At 38.5% G+C, this 19,767-nt stretch overlaps 2 protein-coding genes across 2 annotated transcripts; both read left to right on the top strand.

Moving 5' to 3' along the window:
- The first annotated feature begins 1,000 nt into the window (after nucleotides 1–1,000).
- LOC108665948 (26S proteasome non-ATPase regulatory subunit 14) lies at nucleotides 1,001–8,357 on the top strand. The gene is made up of 7 exons (XM_018152757.2): nucleotides 1,001–1,135; nucleotides 2,593–2,693; nucleotides 3,865–4,014; nucleotides 5,032–5,094; nucleotides 5,532–5,685; nucleotides 7,053–7,165; nucleotides 7,893–8,357. Exons 2-7 carry the CDS (start codon nucleotides 2,601–2,603, stop codon nucleotides 8,253–8,255), a joined length of 936 nt encoding a protein of 311 aa, XP_018008246.1. The 5' UTR covers nucleotides 1,001–1,135; nucleotides 2,593–2,600; the 3' UTR covers nucleotides 8,256–8,357.
- Nucleotides 8,358–13,840: 5,483 nt separating this feature from the next.
- On the top strand, nucleotides 13,841–19,078 carry LOC108665946 (macrophage mannose receptor 1). Its single transcript, XM_018152753.2, has 4 exons — nucleotides 13,841–14,423; nucleotides 15,530–15,643; nucleotides 16,471–16,665; nucleotides 17,671–19,078. The coding sequence occupies exons 1-4, from the start codon at nucleotides 14,105–14,107 to the stop codon at nucleotides 17,886–17,888; spliced, it is 846 nt and encodes a 281-aa protein (XP_018008242.1). The 5' UTR covers nucleotides 13,841–14,104; the 3' UTR covers nucleotides 17,889–19,078.
- The last annotated feature ends 689 nt before the right edge of the window (nucleotides 19,079–19,767 follow it).

Here is a 19,767-nt window from a genome sequence, read left to right as displayed (position 1 = left end):
GGTGGTAAAATCAATTATTTTTTTTGGTAAAATAACTCCAAATAACTCCAGGTTTTGGTGCATTGTAGTAGAACTCTTCTAGTTACATATGCAAATGACAAACTTGAGGAAAGTGTCATAGTTTGCAAATGGGGGTTGCCACCCCATAATGGGTGAAATGTGACCACCTAATGGCAGCCCTGACGGGGTAAAATTGACTGGCTTGGAAATTATGTTAAAATTACCATAAATAAGACTGTAGAGTCTGAAACATAAAGAAAAAACATAAATAGGCTGTCAAACATGAAATATGTTATGTATGGTAATTTTATATTAACTTCCAAGCTGGTCTATGTTACCCCAAGGGCTGACATTAGGTGGTCTAAGTTCCCCCATTTGGGGGTGGCGCCCCCCATTTGCAAACTATGACACTTTCCTAAAATTTGTCATTTGCATATGTAACTAGAAGAGTTCTACTACAATGCATCAAAACCTGGAGTTATTTAACCAAAAAATACAAAAATTGGAGGGGGTACGCTGACAGGCTTTAAATAATAGCTTTTTTTTTTTGTGGGTCACATTTTTAATTTTTTAACCTAGTAGATACTAGATATGCAAACTTTTTAAATTTTTCTATTGTGTTATGTAGCCTCAGTATTAGGCCTTTAATGCCCATTGACAAAATTTTTCTATGACAAAAAGTTTTTGAGTTTTGTGGGTTTTTGTTAAAAAAACAAAAAGTGGTCTAAGTTACCTTGCAGGTCTAAGTTACCCCATTTTACGGTATAAGATATTCTTCAAGATTTTTATCTGTTTTCAGTCATGAAGTAATTGCTGTACTAAATGATTATTTAAAAAAAATCAAAATGCCTGTTTATTATACAGAATTATTGCCATTCATATTAATTATCTTGTCACATTTTTCTATGTATTGTTGATAAATATTTTTCCCTTTAAATCAACACCAATTTATATTTTTTGTTATAATTTTTGTCATATCCTTATGTCCATTTGTATTGTGCAGATTTAAGGAAATTTTTGAATGATATTAATCTTCAGGTTATGAATCTAATGCTCATAATTTGATCTGCTAAGCAACTGCTATAATATAAGCATTATCATAAATTTTCATTGTTGGAATTTGAGCTAAACTCAGGTGAGTGTTACTTTTTTGTCCTACAATTATTGAGAATTTAATTCTGGGACCTAAAATACCTTGTGGTTTTGAATAAAATGGATGTTTGTGTTTAATAATATTTGCAGCTTTTGACTCTTCAAGTGAGAAAGTAAATTTTGAATATAAAGCAACTTTTATTATTTATATAAGTACCTATTCCAAAAAACCAAAGAGCTTATTTAGAGAAAAGAAATTAATAAAAACTTTTCTGACATTGCTAACTGAAGATTGATGTTCCACAGTAATTTTGAAATAATAAAAAGTTGCTTTTTTTCATTTAGAAGAAGTTGCAGCATAGCCTGCTGGGAAATATTTTTTTCATTTAAATATTTATCAGCTATTATAAATTATGGGACACTCTAGATTCATACCAATCATGTCAGATGATCAGAAGTTACTAACATATACATATATAGGTAACTTGTTTAATCATGTAAACAATGACAACATCCACACATAGCTGCTACTGTACTACCATCTCAGGGCCATTATGGCAAGCTTCCTTACATTGTCTACAGTGTTACTGTGCTGGTTCATGATGACATCAACTGCTAGTTTGCTGACAGTTGGTTAATTAAGTGTCAGAAAAATACTCTGTATAAATTTAGTTGTCAGTTATGAATTGCACTTATCAATATCCTGGAAATTCATTGTGAAAAATATATTTGTGGCACTTAATATTGTTGAGCATCTGAACTGTCGTAGTTGGTAATTATGGAATTCTATTATATTTTGTAAAATTCAACTGTGCATCAATAAAATTGACCCACATTTCTTACTTTATAAGAACCTTAATACAAGTTGCAAGCCTGGATTTGCATTTGTAAGAAAAAGCATTGTAGAACAAAAAACAACTTGTAACAATCAATTATCTTTTTCTTGGAGGAACATCTGCTAATGAGTAAAATGCTACTGCTCAGGTTTTTAAAGAGGTCCTTTTTATTCATGTTTTGGTGCCATTGGCAGTGGATCAGAGTTGATTGCTATGATGTTTAATGGCTTGTCTCCTTCTCTAATGCCTAATAATGAAGCTCAAGTTGAAGCTTCATTGTTTGCCTAGCCTATATGTAGAAAATACCGGTACCACCTACACTGATGATAAGATCCATGTACTTTTCTTGCATGAATAACTTTCGATGAATAATAATAGCACAAAAATAATACAAATAAAAATTCATATTCAAACTGCCCAGCCATCAGAGAATGAATTTTCTAGCTGACCTGATTAACAAGAAGGAGAAATTAAATAAAATAAGTGAAACTCTTTTTTGCTACAGTTTGTATCATACAATTGGGATGCACTTTGCAGAACAAGATAATTTTGTGTTAATAGTTTAGGTTATTCCATAAACCTGGTAATTATTATGATTGGAACTATCATTTCTAAACTTTTTGTATAAAGTTACTCAGTTACTGATTGTCATATTTTTTTGCAGACACAGAGATGGACCGGCTGCTGCGTCTAGGAGGCGGCCTGCAAGCTCTCAGTCAGGGTGCTGCTGCCTCAGACACGCCCACTCCTGACACAGCAGAGCAGGTCACCTTTATTTGGATATGTTATGTCTGATACTTTATAGGCAAACATTTAGCTCTTAATTTTCTATTTTTTCCCATTGTTGAGTTGGGTGTTGTTACATTGAGTCAGTTGTGTGGATGAATTGCTTATCCATCTACAGATGTGAAAACATTTTATGCTAGAATTGTTTGGAATAAAGTAAAGTTTTTCTAATTAAAATTGAAATTATTACAAATAACATACAAAATTGACATAACTATTGTAGAATAGCCTAGAACATTATTGCATGGCAATGCAACACAGATAAGTTGAGTGGCAACACAAGATGTGTGATGCATGGGAACACAATGCAGATGGGCTGAGCCACAACCCATTACGTGGGTAGAGGCCACGTAGCCTTCTGATGATGATGGTTAAGGTTGTTATGGAGGCAATAGTGGAATACTCAGCCTCTGACTGAGCCTTGACAACAGAGCCTACTGAGCATGCAAATTTGGTTGGTTGCTTTGCAAGAAAGACACACAACTTGTGATAGCATTAGTGAGTGGAACTTGGAGTGTGATTAAGCAATAGAGGGGCCACATTTTTACTTCTGTACTAGTTTAGTTAATTCACTTGTGGTGTCGGAACTTTGAAACCATGACATTCAGTATCTATCAATCCAATTACAGTATTGGTATTTAGACTTTTAGACTTGACTCAACTTCATTGGATAAGTTCAGAGTTGTGTGTTTTAAATGATTCAATATTTTCATTTCAACACGAAACCTTCATTAATGTGGGTTATCTGGATTGTTTGGGCCTAAAACCTCACAGTACGGTAGTGAATAATATTGTACATGCAACTTAAAGCTTAATTCAATATTTAGATTTTTTGCTGCTGTGACTTAATGCTTTGTGGGATTGCTAGCCTAATTTTGGTTCTGATTGGTGGTTCTTTCAGCATTTGCTTTCCATGTTCTTCTTCCATGGTTCTTTCAGGCATAAAAAGTGATATATATATTAGGTATATTAGTTTTTGGAGTGATGGAAATATAATATAATCCACTAGAATTATGGAACATAAAATAAATTGTTAATATTCTTAGTTATTATCCACTGCCTTTTATTGCCGTCTAGATGTTTTTTCTTATTTTTGCTGTCCCTTATGCTCGCTGTATGTATTAAATTAATACCTACCTGGCTTATGCAGGTGTACATTTCTTCCCTGGCCCTGCTGAAGATGCTGAAGCATGGCCGTGCTGGCGTCCCCATGGAGGTGATGGGGCTCATGCTGGGGCAGTTTGTTGATGACTTCACCGTCTGCGTTGTTGACGTCTTTGCCATGCCACAGAGCGGCACGGTGAGTTCTCTTAACAATAGTAACTCTTGATGTGGTTTGTCATGGATGGACTTGAAACAAATTTAAAAATACTAAGTCAGCTTAGATAAACCTTCCTAATATTTTGTAGATGATGTTTCATTTCACATAAATAACGTTTAATAATTCAAATGCTTTAATAAGGCTGTTTGCTAGCTATTTCAAATGAGTTTCTTGGTAAATTTTCATACAGAATATTCGTAAGTATTTTCTTTTATAGGATGGTTTGTTACTAATTTCTTCTCCTTAGTTTATTTCATTAAACTTGTTGCTTCCACAGTTTTTGGTAGAAGTTGTCTTTGATAATTTGTTCTCTTCAGAGATAGAAATTTTCTCTTCATATGCTCGTTTTCGATACAATAGGCTCATTCATATCACTTCTGCCCCCCCCTCCATTAACCTATAACGAGTATCTAAATTTCAGTGCTCATCATTCGCTAATGTTCACAAAAAATTTATAACCACTCTAGACATAGCGTTAGTGTTTCTATAGCAAGCAGGGAACGTGAATTACGTTAATGTGTTTACTTTGTCTACGATATTCCTCGTCACTACTGGCAGTAGCCTCCATCCCCCAGGGATGAAGATGGATGCCATTACTGTTGTTTCGTTGTTGGTGCAGTTGGTGTTGGATGCTTGGTTCAGGCGGCAGCTCAAGCCTCCGTGCTGGCTGCCTGGAGACCACAGTCAGGCTCTGCCTTCAAATGAAATTTGTGGATGCAGGCCATTTCCATGTCGCGCATATACTTTCGTCTGCTCATTCGTAGCATACAGTCGTGGAAACTTGAACGCTGTGTTACTTCTCGTGAATGTCAATATCTGATTACGTGCATGTGATTTACAATAACTATGGAATGCTCACAGGTTTTGCACATATCATATAATTAACGTTCATCAACGTGTATTATTCAGAGCTCGTTATCATATTATTTATTTATCATCTCTGATTTTTTATTAAAAAAAATTATAGCGTGTACTAATGGAAAATTCCACGGCCAGGGCGTGTCAGTGGAGGCCGTGGATCCCGTTTTCCAGGCCAGGATGTTGGACATGCTTAAGCAGGTGAGCGAGCAGCTGCGTGCTCCATGCAAATGGCTAAATGTGATTATATTTACTGAATTTTCTTCATATGTCTGGCTTGGTATAGTTAATGTGCCTGAATGTGAGTATTGAGAGCAAAGTACCGGGTCGTGTCATATTGTATTTTTTTAGGCCAATAAACCACTCTATTGACCAATCCACTGGGCATTGACAGATTATCAGTCACTTGAAGGTGTTATTTCAGCCCTCGCGACCCTCGAGATGATTTTTAAAGATTTGAAGACTAAAAAATACGCGGGTAACAAACTCATCTTGACAAGTGTGTGTAGTTCTCTGAGAAAAATACTTAACCGACATATTTGAACACTTGTATACCATTGGAATTTAAACTAAAGAATTCGGAAGTAAATGCTTGTCTTAAACTGAGGTGGATATTAATACTTGTTATTGTGTTGTAGGTAGGGCGGCCGGAGATGGTGGTAGGCTGGTACCACTCTCACCCAGGCTTCGGCTGCTGGTTGTCGGGAGTGGACATCAACACGCAGCAGAGCTTCGAGGCGCTGTCCGAGCGCGCGGTGGCTGTCGTCGTCGACCCCATCCAGAGTGTTAAGGGTGAGCGGTACTGGGAGGGTGTAACAAACTAACAATGAGGTGTATGGTGTAACCATGAGGGTGTCAACGATTGGGGGTAAGTATGGTGTGTGTTAGATTATGTGTATTTATGGGTGTCTGACGATTATGTGGAAGACTTTGGCAACAAATTAACTCTTAAAGTAGCCTCAGAGTCAACGTTCTGTCTGACTAAATATGCACAGCTACAACGTAGCCTCAGAGCTACAAAGTCGCCACGCTAGAAACATTCAAGCCACACCAGTTCCGAAACGGTTTAAAGCCAATAGCGGCAGGGACAGGAGCCAGTGCTTATTTAATCTTGGGCCTTTTTTTCTGTTCCTATGAATCGAATGCCTTATCTCATATGTGTGCCAATGTATTAATAGGTGTATCAAACATAAAATATGTTATATAGGTACCTATGGTAATTTTAACTTGATTTCCAAGCCGGTCAATGTTACCCCGTCACGGCTGCCATTAGGTGGTCAAAGTTCCCCCATTGGTGGGCGGCGCCCCCCATTTGCAAACTATGACACTTTCCTAAAATTTGTCTTTTGCATATGTAACTAGAAGAGTTGTACTACAATGCATCAAAACCTGGAGTTATTTTACCAAAAAAATAAAAAAATTGGAGGGGGTACTCCAATAGGCTTTAAATAATAGCTCTTTTTCGTGGGTCACATTATTAATTTTTTAACCTATTAGATATGCAAACTTTTTAAATCTTTCTATTGTGTTACGTAGCCTCAGTATTAGGCCTTTGATGGCCATTGACAAAATTTTTCTATGTCAAATCGTTTTTGAGTTTTGAGGGTTTTTGTTAAAAAAACGAAAAGTGGTCAAAAGTTACCCCGCCGGTCAAAGTAACCCCATTTTACGGTATCATTTGTGTTGTGTTCTGACGCACTTCGTACGTATGTGAGGATGGGTGTCGGGTTCTTATAATCTTAGAGGGGCCCATACTGTAGATGCGTATCACCCGAGATGCTATACTGTCGACTCGGATTATTTTCATGATCCCATGAAGCTTGTAGGGAACAGGAGGGAGCGAGTAAAGCTGTTTCGGCCGTTCTGATTTTCGGACTGTAATTTAAGACCAGATTTTAACAGCAAATGCGATTTTATAGATGAGCCTTATATGCCTAAAAAGATGATTTGCCAGATTGTGACGGCTTTTTAACAGATTTTCTCTAATAATCCATTCAATATTGCAGTTCCATATTGAAGTTCCATTTTTTATTTTTCAACGCTCTGTTTCACTTGTTGGTGAATGAATATAATTTTTCGTGTATCTGCCACGTCTTCTTGACACTTTTTTTGTGATGTGTGATGACTATTATAACTGACGTTCGTCATTTGATGCACAGGCAAGGTTGTGATCGACGCGTTCAGGCTGATCAACCCGAACATGGTTGTACTGGGGCAGGAACCCAGACAAACGACAAGCAACCTGGGACACCTTCAAAAGCCCTCTATTCAGGTGACGTCTTGACTGCCTTCACAAAGCAAGGCTGCCTTAAACATTGGTTATTGTTGTCACTTTTCTTTCTGGAGTTCGAGTTGCAAGTCGGACAAAAATATCGTTCTAGCTCCCAATTTCATCCCACCTTTATTAACCTACAGCTAATTTTTAAATAATTTCATATTACTTCATTTTTGTGGCATTTGCTTTATTTACTGCCCCTATAAGAGAAACATCGTTATCAGTTATAGTGCCTCGCTTGATGGCAAGTCATTTCATGGCATATTTATCTGAATGCTCTTCACGCGGTAATTGTTCACTTGGCATGAAATAACTCCTCAAAGCCTTCAACTGCTTGTATAAAAACTTTAATCTCCGTTGCTACTTCGCTTTCTTTTTGTTCAACTTCTCAATTTATCTGAAGTACAAATTCAATTAACACGTTCCTTAACGAACGGCCCACTGCGGCGATGTCTGTAGCAACTGATGCAGCTCACACATGAAGTGTATTTCTCATCCTGCCTGCTGTATTACACCATTGAAAATGCAATAACTTTTACTACACTCTGCTTCTTCGTTGTCCATCGTTATAACCTTTCATGTTGCTCCGCATCCTTGAGGTTATTCGTAATAACGTTGTGGTTTTCATTTATCATTATTTTGATGGACAATATTTTTGTACCGAACATCCGCCATCCGACAATCAGTATGTGCTCAAAATCAATTGCTCTTATACTTTTCGCAGGCGCTCATCCACGGCCTGAACCGGCACTACTACTCCATCCCGATCAAGTACCGCATGAACGAGAAGGAGCAGCAGATGTTGCTGAACCTGCACAAGAAGTCGTGGCTCGAGGGCCTCACGCTCACCGACTACACGAGCCACGCAGCCACCAACGAGACCACCGTTAAGGATATCCTGGGTCTGGCCCAGCACTACCACAAGAGCCTCGAGGAGGAGGAGAACATGACGCCTGAGCAGCTCGCCATCAAGAACGTAGGCAAGGTCGACCCTAAGCGCCACTTGGAGGACAAGGTCGACCTCCTCATGACCGAGAATGTCGTCCAGTGTTTAGGGGCCATGCTCGATACGGTTATTTTCAAGTGATCATTGTCGTCTCTCATTTCTTTCTACAAATATCATGCAATTTAAATCTCTCTAACATGTCGTTAGGTAATTTTATTATTCTATTATTAAACTTTACCTGCTGGGTGTGTTTCAATTACGTTAAAAAAACACTCGTGGGTATTACTATTTCAATGAAAATTAGAATAGCATAATTTAGAAACGCTTTCTTTGAAGAAATATTCCGTTCACAAGCAGTACAGAGTACAAACGATGCGACTCGTTTAAAGTGGTGTAGCAATAATTTTAGCAAAGCTTTTTCTAACGACAGAAGTTGCTGTGGCGTCCCGTGGAACTTTTTTTTATTTTAATTTAAAACGTCTCTAAATTCTCGGCTTTTCCTGGAGTTCTCTCATTGATGAAACATTTGCAGGAACGGGTTAAATGATAATCATTAGGTAAACATAGCAATTCTTGAGCAGGGTCATTATTTGTGAACTGAACGGTAGAAATACACCGCTGTCTACAGTCGGTGATCGCTGTGAAAAGCATGCCGGTGACATCGCAATCGTGATATTCGATCTTGCAAAACCGGGTTTTTTACTACGAACCGATATTAAATATCCTGATGTCGGAGATATATGTATCGGTTAACGATAATTATAATAATTTAAATCACTTGATTGCTTAAATCTAAAATTAACGAGGAATTAAGAAACAAAGTAGGTGATACAGAAACTCGCCATATCTTGTACACGTTGAGCCGCGATCGCTGGTGGTCGTCCATTTGTAGAACGCCAATATTGCATCAAGCACCACTGAAGAAGTGATAAAATGTCTCGAGGTGCCTCCAATAAAGTTTAGTACATAAATTGCATCTATGTAGGGGATGATTCATGCGCCGGCTGTGGCTGCAAACGGATGTGAGCTGCTCCGTCAATCCTTATTCCTTTGTTTGCAACTTAGGCCAGTGTCATATCCGATCTTCGTGAATCTTTAAACAACCGATTGACAAGATGACTTTCTTGTGTGGATCGTTTTACAGTTCAACTTTACACAAGTGTGCAAAATTTCAGATCGATAGGATAAGTAGAAGTGTATTAAATTTCGATTACAAGATTTGTAGCAGACGGACAAACAAACAACAAACTAACAGACAAGAAATGAAGTTAAAGAGAAGTGTTGTAAAATGGTTAATTGTAGATAATTTTGCAATTACCATTACCTAAGCTAGGACTTCCACGTGAATAGATAATTATAATCTGCATCCGGTGAGGCTACTCGTTTTTGAAGGTTTTAACATCTGACAGTTGTTGAACCAAGTCACGTTTGAATCGCATAACGACAAATTCATTGTATACGCTAATTCCTTCAGCGTCTAGAGTGAAATCCAAATTCAAGAATGACTGCATAATCGTTTTACTGGCTAATAGTTATGATCGAATGAAGTTAAATTAAGAATTTATTATAGTAAGTAATAATATCGGTTTCAGCGTTTATTAGGCCGTAGGCCTGTCGCCGATTCTTAATATCGCAGTACCTACATTCATAGCTTGATGAGGTCTCGAACTCACTGCTCCAATTCTGCTGTGCTTAACCGCCCGGCCTCCTCGTCGATTCTGACCAGAAACTGGCGCAAAGAGCTGGGATCGAACCCGCACCTCTCTGCTTCAATCTTGGCACTCTGAACTTTCATCCACTGGACCTCCCTAATACCTGTCACCGTACGACGAATCGACTGCATAAATAAAGGAAACGACTTAACCCGATTTTTGGACATGCAAGCCTGTATGTTCCCACACATTAATTGCTAGCACAGTGCAGGCAAGCCTGTGAGCAAATGCAAGAATAATTTCTGTCATCAAACACTTGTCTTCGCAACACGAGTCCATTCGTTGACTTCTTTCAAATCGCTATTTTCATTGAATGTTTGATTGTGGTCGCTGCGGCCAGAACATGGAATGGTCTGCCAGCATCGGTGACATCTGCTTCTTCGCTGCCGTTGTTTCGTCGACGCCTAAAAACAGAACTTTTCCGTAGAGCCTTTGAATCTTAGACCTAGCCGTCATCTAATCTATTATTTATATTACTCATGTTTGTTCTATCATAGACGTCGTCAGTCTTGGCATATGTCCTTTGTTTTAGCATAGACGTCATCTGTTTTTATCCTCTCGTGTCTTTTTTAGCCACTTGTAACGTGCCCTCGAAGTTCGATCCGAACGAGACGCCACGACAATCTCTTCGTGGAATAATAATAATAATAATAATGAATATGTTAATTTCTGATTTCTTTTGCTGCATATCGGGAAGTGGAATGAGTCGGATTTTCCATTTGTTTCCTATCGAGAACTCCATTACGAGAACTTTAGACACTTATGGGTTATAACATTACCAATGGTTTAATGATCATCTGAAAGACGCATCTTCATTTGGGAGTGTTCTCGGTCAAATCATGTGAAACGCCTCATGCTAAAGCCTCAAATTCGGTACAAAATTGTGTTTCGTTTGCGCTGGAGAAAGTTAGGCAGGCCTCGATATCAGATTAAGGCTTGCTGCGCAAAAAGCATCCTGCCTTGAATAGTGACGTGAAGCTACTGCATTTAGTACGGCTAATGTCGTTGCTCTCTTATATCGAATATCGATGCCTAGACTCGCCAAAATTAAAGGGCGCAATCAAGTGAATGTATAGTTATAGATAATTTAAATTTACGTAAATTTTGTTTCACAGAAGAAAAAATCCTGGATTCAAGACTGACTTAGGTCCTACATTGATTAGGTAAGGGGAATTATGTATCTAGGTATTGCTGATTGTTGTTTCGAAATGGAATTTCACGTACAGATAACTAATTATACTCGGTGCGTGGCTATCAATGTTCATTAAGAATGCTTCAAACCGCCATATCAGTGCAGGAAATTTTATTAGGCGTTTTTGTTGGTTCACGATATCAATTTATTTGTTACTCGTCTATCAAGTTCCGATAATAGTTCGGACGATTAATCCACTTATATAAAATCGATTTGTGGACGATTACCCACTTACCTATTATATTATATAGTTAATAAATCAAATTTCCATTATTTTTTCATCGAGAAGAGTTTGAATTTACCGACCTAACGTGCCGTGTCGTGTGCTGTATGTGGGACATCCGAACGGCGTCGTGGGCTGTAGTTGTACCGTGCTTTAGATAGCGTGCGTTGCAGGTGCATCTAAACTACGATGCCGTGGCCCGTGTTTCTTTAAGAACTTGATTGCGTGCAATACACTGGGTAAGTTCTACACTGTTTATGACCGCGAGTGCCTAGAAAGATATGAGGCGTGAGAACATTTCTAAAGGTTGGAAAGGAATCGATTTAACCACTGAGATATACATACATATATAACCTATAGATACTTCTAATAGATACACATCTTGATTCGTAAGATGTAGCATTAGGAATCGTGTGACTATATGGCGTCATATCGTCAAACTGGCTCAGTGCAAAGAAATAAGAAGCTGTCGTCATGACACGCTTGATATGATAAATTTGTGGCGGTTGCTAACTCAGTTCCTGGGACCAAATCTTAAATTGGCGACATTGCGAAATAACATCAGGAGCGCCTGTAACTCAGGACATGCCTTATTGGGTGCAGGTTGACTTTGGACACCGCATTGAAAAAAGGGTGTCCGTGCATTTGAAGATAGGTAGGTATATTGAATAGTTTTAGAAAGTTGTGAAATAACTTTTTGATCTTCCCAATAACTACAATAAAATTAGTTTATTTATATGTTTATTAATGTTTGGAAGGCAGACAATGCCAAAGCAGACGATTCTTTTTGATGAACTTATGAGCTGCTGACGTAATTACAAACTACAGGAACTGATTTGCTTTGCATTTTCACACTACCCAAATTTAGACGCACATTCTACACCCGAAACAAGAAATAATTCACCTTGAATTCGAATATCAATGTTGAGGTCAGATGCCTCAAAATGGTTGGCATGGACTACTGTGGATCGATGAGTACATGCGAGGGCGAATGAATGCAATGCTATTTCTACGGATAAGCTTCTCGTCGTCAATGATATTCGTACCTACAGGCCAGTCACCCATTGTTGTACTATTAACAAGGCTGACCATCGCGCCCAGAAATGGTGCCACCGTTCTGAGCATCAAAAATTATTGAATTGCGAAAGATGTTGAATCAACAAGCTTCTTAAATTAAATATACTTGTAGAATTAGGACAGTGTCGTCTGGAACATTCTGAGACTTGAAATAAATTGCTGAACAGAATACATGACATTTGCTATGCAATTACCCTATCACCTTACAACAGTTAAATAATGCTACGCGCGAAATAAATTCGTACGGATTTAAATAAATTGGCAAGAAATTTCAATCATAAATGTACCAAAAGCTGACACGCCCTTCAATAAAATCCTAAAATCACACGTTAGCCTTTTCACTTTAGAACCCAATAGAGTACACGACAATAGCAGGATCCCTGTGCAGTGAATAACATTAAAAGAATGAATGTGAAAATGTATGAAATACACAACAGGTCAGCGGGATCCCTGGTAAGAAATGACTAGCGAGCTGCATGCGCTGCTATATTACATTAGAATTTTTCTAGATGTATTGTAGTTATTGATTATTTATTACGGCTTCGCAATACTACAGGTAAAATAACGGTCTAGAAATAGTCAGTACGGCTGGAAAACATGCATATCTCCTAACTTTTGAATAATAATTGAGCCTGTGTAAGCGAAGGACCCTGCATTCTTAGGAATGAAACAATTAAATATCCTGGTTTGCCGCTAAGATAAAACATAGTTGAATTTCTTATGGTATCTTGAGCCTCATCGGCTCAATAACCACCGAATTTAGTTCTGTGAAGGTTATCAGGAACTAGTCCATGCAGTAGCAGCCAACAGGAAACTAAAACAAGTCGTTAAAATGTTGAATCACAACCAAAATATTTCAATGCACCTGTAAGTGTTGTTCAACTAGTCAGATGAATACATAATGATGGTCGACATATTCCAGCCACCAACAAGTAAACAACATTGCAGACATGTTATAGCTATTTGCATATAAAATGTATCGAAGAGATAACCGATATTCACAAGTATAACGTAATGAAGACATTTTGCAGATATTTACAAGTAAAGCACTATGAATTGTGCCGAGCTTATAAATTAAAACATACTGAAGCTCGTCTTTTTATCAAGCCACGTGTTTCGGTGTGAATGAAAATTTCGATTTTGCGCCGAGTCTTGCTTGAATCCAATCGCGTTCAATATTTATGGCCGTTGGCCTGGCGACACTTCAAATAACACTTCGAGAATGCGCCTGACACTGTACCGTGAGCCTCCATTCCGAACCACTATATATTCGTAATTTTGTAAAGATTTCATTTATCTCATGCGGCAAGTATACTTGTCAAGCGGCCTTAATGAGTTTTTCGAGCTTCCATGTTGGCATGATTTTCGCACCGTACGACGAAAACCAATCTACTTTCTTCTGAATAAATGACCGAACCGATTTGCCGCAATTTCGGACACGCATGGTTGGACTCATTTGCGTGTACCTGAAGTTTGGACACTTGATCTTCGACCAGTTTTCGCAGTGACGCGAACGTGTCAAGCACGTACGCACTCAGCTGCACGCAGTAAGCCAACAAATATATATGGCATAAGAAGCGCATTTGTTACTTCCCTGAAGCCACGAGAAAGAATATTTTATATTATTCATAATTGCTGGTGTAATAACTCACTATTTCGCATCATCACGAACAAGTTCGTTGCCCGCGTTCTATAGCACCAGCTACAGAAGGAGCATCGCCACATTGAGATCAAAGAAACTGAAATTAAATTCTACTGAAGTAGACTGGACTTATCTATACACAAGATGCGTGTTGTAGTAACTCTTACGATGTGTCTGCTGGGGCTGGGGCAGGAGGGACAATGTCGCTATAAGGAGTGGAAGCCGGTGTCTGCAGACCCTGCCGTGTTGAAGGGTCAAAACAGCTCCCGCATCCTTGGGTCCCGAACGCGATGCTCGAGCTGGGCTTCTACAAAGGACTGGACTTTCATGGCCTGTTACATTCCCCTTACTGGTTTGTCGGGGAACTGCACCCTGTGGGATGACAAGCCCATCAGAAATGGGCAGGTGAACCTGACGGCCTCAACAGGATCAAGCAACTGCATGGCTGTCTTCGGGGCTGACGGTCAGTATGCATGATACATGAGCGGCTATATATACCCTCCTGAAGTTCTTGTTTAGATACGGCTTCTCTAAACTAATATAATACTCGAATATTTCTAAAGTCAGTCAGACCCAAAAAATTTCAGTCGAAAGTTGAAATGTTAATGTTTATATAATATTGTCTAACCCATTCAACATAGTTAAATCAACTTAAATTTGACTCCATTTGACACTCCATTACATAAGCAGTCTGCAGACACCTTGTAGATATTTGAATAATATAAGATCTTGTGTCGTTGAGCGCTTGACTTCAATCTGGAATTTTGGGGAACCTATTTCGTGGCTCGCACACGTCGGTTTTGACTGAACAGCGAGTGCGTTGCATTGTCGTTGTCCGCACATATTTTACTGCTACACAAATGCAGACAATACGTAATTTTCAGAAATTGGGTTCAAAATTTAAAATTGTTAGTAGTTCGTTCAAATAGTATAATATTTGGTGCTACAAGTTACTCCAAGTGTTGCACATTTGTTCTAAATTGACTCTGGTCCCAAGCTGAATCATTAAAAATTAGCCTGTCTCGTTCGCGCCGTTGATGTCTTCTTAATTGCGCATGGTGCGTTTTCGGTCTGATCGGAATCGGTAAACGTTGAGAAATTCACAATATTCTTGAGTTCGTGAGTCTGTTTTTATACATGGATAGATCCGAATAGAATATTTTCGCCGATTTATGTTTGATAATGTCATTATTATAAGAATATTTTGCTCTCAAAAATTTATCGTCTGTTAATTTTTCTTTGCATGTTTCAAGGCTTGTAAGATGATGTAAATGGTAAATTTCAATTTATTTATTAGATACACGACAGCATCCTAGGGAATGAATCACCTAGCCGAAGAAAGCAAGGTCGAAAAATATTATTTTTCTTTAAACACGTCACATGGGCAGTTAAGAGTAGCATTCCTTGAAAGCGACGGTACATATAAAGATTAAAAATTGGCATGAAATTTCACAGCTGATCGCAATACAACAAATCGAATTTGTGTTGTTTTAATTTTGAAAATTTTCCGAGTTATTGAACTACCAAACTTGCCAGAAGCCGCTCATCGCCTACCTTATTTTCCTGCAGCCTGTGTCCTGCCGGGAAATACCCTCCTGAAGGTCGGAGAAAAGCGAGCCAACCAGTTTTGTTCGAATGACCTACAGGACGTGTGTCTGCCCAGTGGCATGATGGACGTGAACAGTGAGTTTGACTAAACGGAATTACTCGGTAACTGTTACATGTTTTGTATTAATGACACGTTCTCCTTCAATCGTTGGTACCTAGTTGTTTATTCAACAATAGACCCAGAAAAATTCAACAAAGCGCAGGAATAATCCTAATGGATCATCACAATGGTTCTAGAACTCATGCACTATAGCTATAGATATTTACATATATTTTATTTACAGATTTGCTACGACAATCTGTAAATATTACAACAGTTGCCACACGCCACCCACCTGCATGTTCCCAGCGGCCAGCCATAAAATTCAAATAGTACATATAATTTAAATTTGATAGAGAATTCAATGTTAAAAATATTATTCATTAACGTCTTCTGTGGCATTATTTGGCATATAGTTTGCGTAATAATAGTATCCGAACGCAACGACGACGAGTTACCGTTGACACTCAGCGGCTATGCAAGACCTCAAATTTAGTGAAACACGATTACAATAATTATGGGAAAAACTGATCTAGGGCTTAGACCATTATGATATTAGAAATAAAATTACAGTTTTGATTTTATTGTTTTCTGAAACAACTAAAATTAGGGTGGGAAGTTTAATGCTAACTGAATTAATGCGCATGATGGCTATGAACGCGTGAACGTATTGTGAAATGCATGAACGTATTGTGGAGTAACCCAAATGAACTAAATAAGAGAAAATATTTCGATAGACCATACTAATTCCGGTGACATTTTTTTCTCAGATATATATTTGTAATTTGTTATATTATGTATTGTCGTACATCTGGTCGTAAATTTGCAAAATTGCAGCATAGCTTCACTCTCCTGCCATCAGAACCGACGGCGCCTCTTCAGAGCTGCACTGCACCCTTCAGTGTCTCAGGTGGATCATGTCTCATGGTTTCTTCAGTCACGAAGAATTGGTGCGAAGCTCGCGCAATTTGTCTGTCGCTGGGAGCCGACCTCGTCACTGCGCGCTCCGACCAAGACCTCATGCAGATACAAACGTTTTACAAGGCTTCTGGTATGAGTAAGTCTAATTAAAAGCAAGTAAGTCTAAATAAAATTTTGCGGAGAAAGTAGCAGAAAATATAACAACAATTTTCTGTTAACAATCGCTGCAATTGCTGTGTTTTTGGTTACAAGACAGACCACGTCTTTTGGCTGCCACTTTTGGCTGCCACACAGATTAGGAGATCAATATGTTCTTTGCACCGAAGTATGCATGCATAACATTTACTTACAAGTTTACGTCTTATATTCGTTATTCTGTTGCCATTGCGTACGCTTTAAAGCCCGAATTGGTTTGGTTCGTTCGGCCTGTTCCGGATTCCAACCAACATTCCATATAATTGAGGTTAACAGTATTCACATTATTTCTTATTTAGAAGAACTACAGATCCTGGAAATTACGCGCAATTCTGAAGTATGCATATCTGATTAGAAAGTACGTAATTAGGTATGAGGTGTCAGAAGCATTGTCAGGAGCTTGACAGAGACAGTAACGTGTCCACGTAACAGAAACTGTTTGTGTCTGGTATAATTTATAGACAGGGTGTTGAAACAAAGCATTCGTAAGTCGTAACATATGATCTGGTGTGCTGAGTATTTCAGTCGGAATTGCAATAATACTAGGGATCCATCTACTGTTAAACACACTTGGATCCTTAGGCTATGTATTCTTCATGCGATTGTTTTGATAGACGTGATGTGTTTCTTGAAAATGTGTTGTGCTTTTGTTCAATAATGCGTCTGATATTAACAGGCACGCCTGTTGCTGGGTTAATTATTCAGTAAGTCGACAGTATGGCCTTTTAGGCTACGGTAAAGTTGTCTAAAATAGTAAATTTTGCTCTATGACAGGAAAATAATTATTGTCCGGATATGAGGTCTAGCTTGTCTGCTAGATTTTTAAAGCAAGACCATTAATGGAGAGTGTCATTATTACCCATAGCGTACCCCATTACTTGTCACGGGAGTTATCTCATTATAAAATTATATATTAAGTTTTTCTCCTCTTTTTCTATGTTTACAGCTCAATACGTGTGGGTAGGCAGCAACAAAATCAACGGGCAGTGGGTGTGGCTCAACAGCTACAGGAACCCGTACACCATGCCAGACTGGTATCCCGGACAACCCGACTCGGACCTATGCGGTCATATCGTGAAGACTGCGGCGGGCGATGTCAGGCTAGCGGATCTGGGCTGTTCGGGATCACTTCTCTTCATGTGCGGAGCTTTGCTAGCTCCGTAACTTTGGCATGTGAAGTTGGTCAAGCGGCGTCACCGAAGATCGTAACGCCTACTGTATACCATGAGGTAACCTCGTCCTGCAACTAATGTTCTGATGTGCAAGTTGCAATGATGTAAATGCACTGATAAAACGAAAATAAGACACTTATTTTCATCTTCTCTTCATGAAGGCACCCCACAATTGCAGAAGATAGTGCACAACCTCTCTATTCCATTTCAGCATTCGAGCTTTTCGTGCCCACACAGATGTTAAAAAACAATTTAAAATCTTGATCGATAATGATTTCCAAATAAAGGTTATGCCTATCATGTTGGGAATAATTTTAGATATATTGTCTACTTTCAAGAAATATTTACTGTTTAAATACTATAAGCGCAAGTAAAAGAAGATTAAAATCATCGGAGAATCTTCAGCGATATATTGGCGAAGTAACACTTTTGTCGCCATGTTATAACTAATCGGTTAACAACCTGAGTTGCAGGTTGAGATCAAACAAGTTGCGTTAAAAACTCTTCTTTTTCGACTGTTCCGTGACGCGTGTCAGAAATTTACGATGGGTATGATGAATTTTATGTTCTGATACCAACGACTAAGCATTGATTGTGACTGTCTGATTGAGTCAGTGAAGAGTGTTCATTTCAATAAATCTTTTTTTAAATAAAAAATAATGACATTTACCATTATTTGCCTATTACCACCTTCGTGCACCGCACATGTTTAATACTTTGACGTGTGATCCAAGTTAAACCAGTGGGGGACATTGGACTGCACCTGTGATAGTTACGGATTCCAATGAAAGTATTCTATCAACGTATCGTGACGGTGACAGAGGCCATTGCCGACAGAACCGTGACGGCTCCAATGTGAGCCGCGGCCTCTGCTAAGAGCCTGTAATTAACAGCAAAGAATGTTCCTGACACAGCTGTTTAATTATTGATTTCCTAAATGTTAATGACGCGTGATGGGCAAACTTTTGGCCATTCCAAAAGACTGTGAACTAAATAACTATGAACTAAAAGACTGTGAAATAAGACTATGTAATAACTTGGTAGAAATTAACGAGGTAGTTTAGTACTGGTTGATATTAATTTTTTATGTCATGCTGAAGTAATTTCATGTTAGGAATTTAGTTTTTTTGAAGTTATACAAGTATTCAGATTTATTTTCGATCTGTGATTAATTGATATTTGCATAATAACATTTGTTTCATTTTTTGTGCGATGTACTGTTTGTAAATCATTACTCTAATCTTGGGTCGTAGCACACCCGCCATTCATTTAAATTTGGGATGCTTAATCATCTGAAGGCTCTCAAGATGGCTCAAGTTTGACAGCTTCTCAGATCGACCACTACTGTATGTTCTTTGATATTCGTTCTACATTATTATTTATGCAGCTGAGTGGGCGAAGCAATGACTTGATTGTATACTTATGAGATGTATACTCTCAGATGAGAGGTGTATCCTCTCACCATAAGAGGCTGAGTTACACGCACTTGACTGCAAGGCCACGTGACGACCATAGACACTCGTCTGCGTGAACCAGGCGATTTCCGTCTGAAGCTGCTTTTTCCCCACTCCACTCTTATGATTGCTTACCACGGCCTCCATTCAACGGCGAAAAAAACTGGATTTTTTGCTAGCAATATTGATATTCCTTCAAACATATTCACGTCTCTATTCATGTCAAACGTGGCTTGCAGCGCTTGTATTATTGTGGAGTAACGCAAATGAACTAAATAAGAGAACATATTTCGATAGACGATACTAATTCCATACATGTTTAATAATTATGTGGCATTGGTTAGTACTATAAGTTAAGACGTGTGTAGACTTTTGAAAGCGAAACGACCTTTTATCGCTGGTTCTCGTGGTTCTGTA

The sequence above is a fragment of the Hyalella azteca genome, unplaced genomic scaffold, assembly GCF_000764305.2.
Source record: "Hyalella azteca isolate HAZT.00-mixed unplaced genomic scaffold, Hazt_2.0.2 contig10397, whole genome shotgun sequence".
NCBI lineage: Eukaryota > Metazoa > Arthropoda > Malacostraca > Amphipoda > Hyalellidae > Hyalella > Hyalella azteca.
The sequence above is the reverse complement of the archived record's forward strand: the minus strand, read 5'-3'. Positions and strand labels throughout refer to the sequence as shown.

Excerpts from the sequence above, each read along its gene's own strand:
- LOC108665948 (XM_018152757.2), top strand. The coding sequence starts at position 2,601 with ATGGACCGGCTGCTGCGTCTAGGAGGCGGCCTGCAAGCTCTCAGTCAG. Across the intron at positions 4,015-5,031 it reads CCATGCCACAGAGCGGCACG|GGCGTGTCAGTGGAGGCCGT; the intron begins GTGAGTTCTCTT and ends TTCCACGGCCAG. Across the intron at positions 7,166-7,892 it reads TTCAAAAGCCCTCTATTCAG|GCGCTCATCCACGGCCTGAA; the intron begins GTGACGTCTTGA and ends TACTTTTCGCAG.
- LOC108665946 (XM_018152753.2), top strand. The coding sequence starts at position 14,105 with ATGCGTGTTGTAGTAACTCTTACGATGTGTCTGCTGGGGCTGGGGCAG. Across the intron at positions 14,424-15,529 it reads GGCTGTCTTCGGGGCTGACG|CCTGTGTCCTGCCGGGAAAT; the intron begins GTCAGTATGCAT and ends ATTTTCCTGCAG. Across the intron at positions 16,666-17,670 it reads TTACAAGGCTTCTGGTATGA|CTCAATACGTGTGGGTAGGC; the intron begins GTAAGTCTAATT and ends CTATGTTTACAG.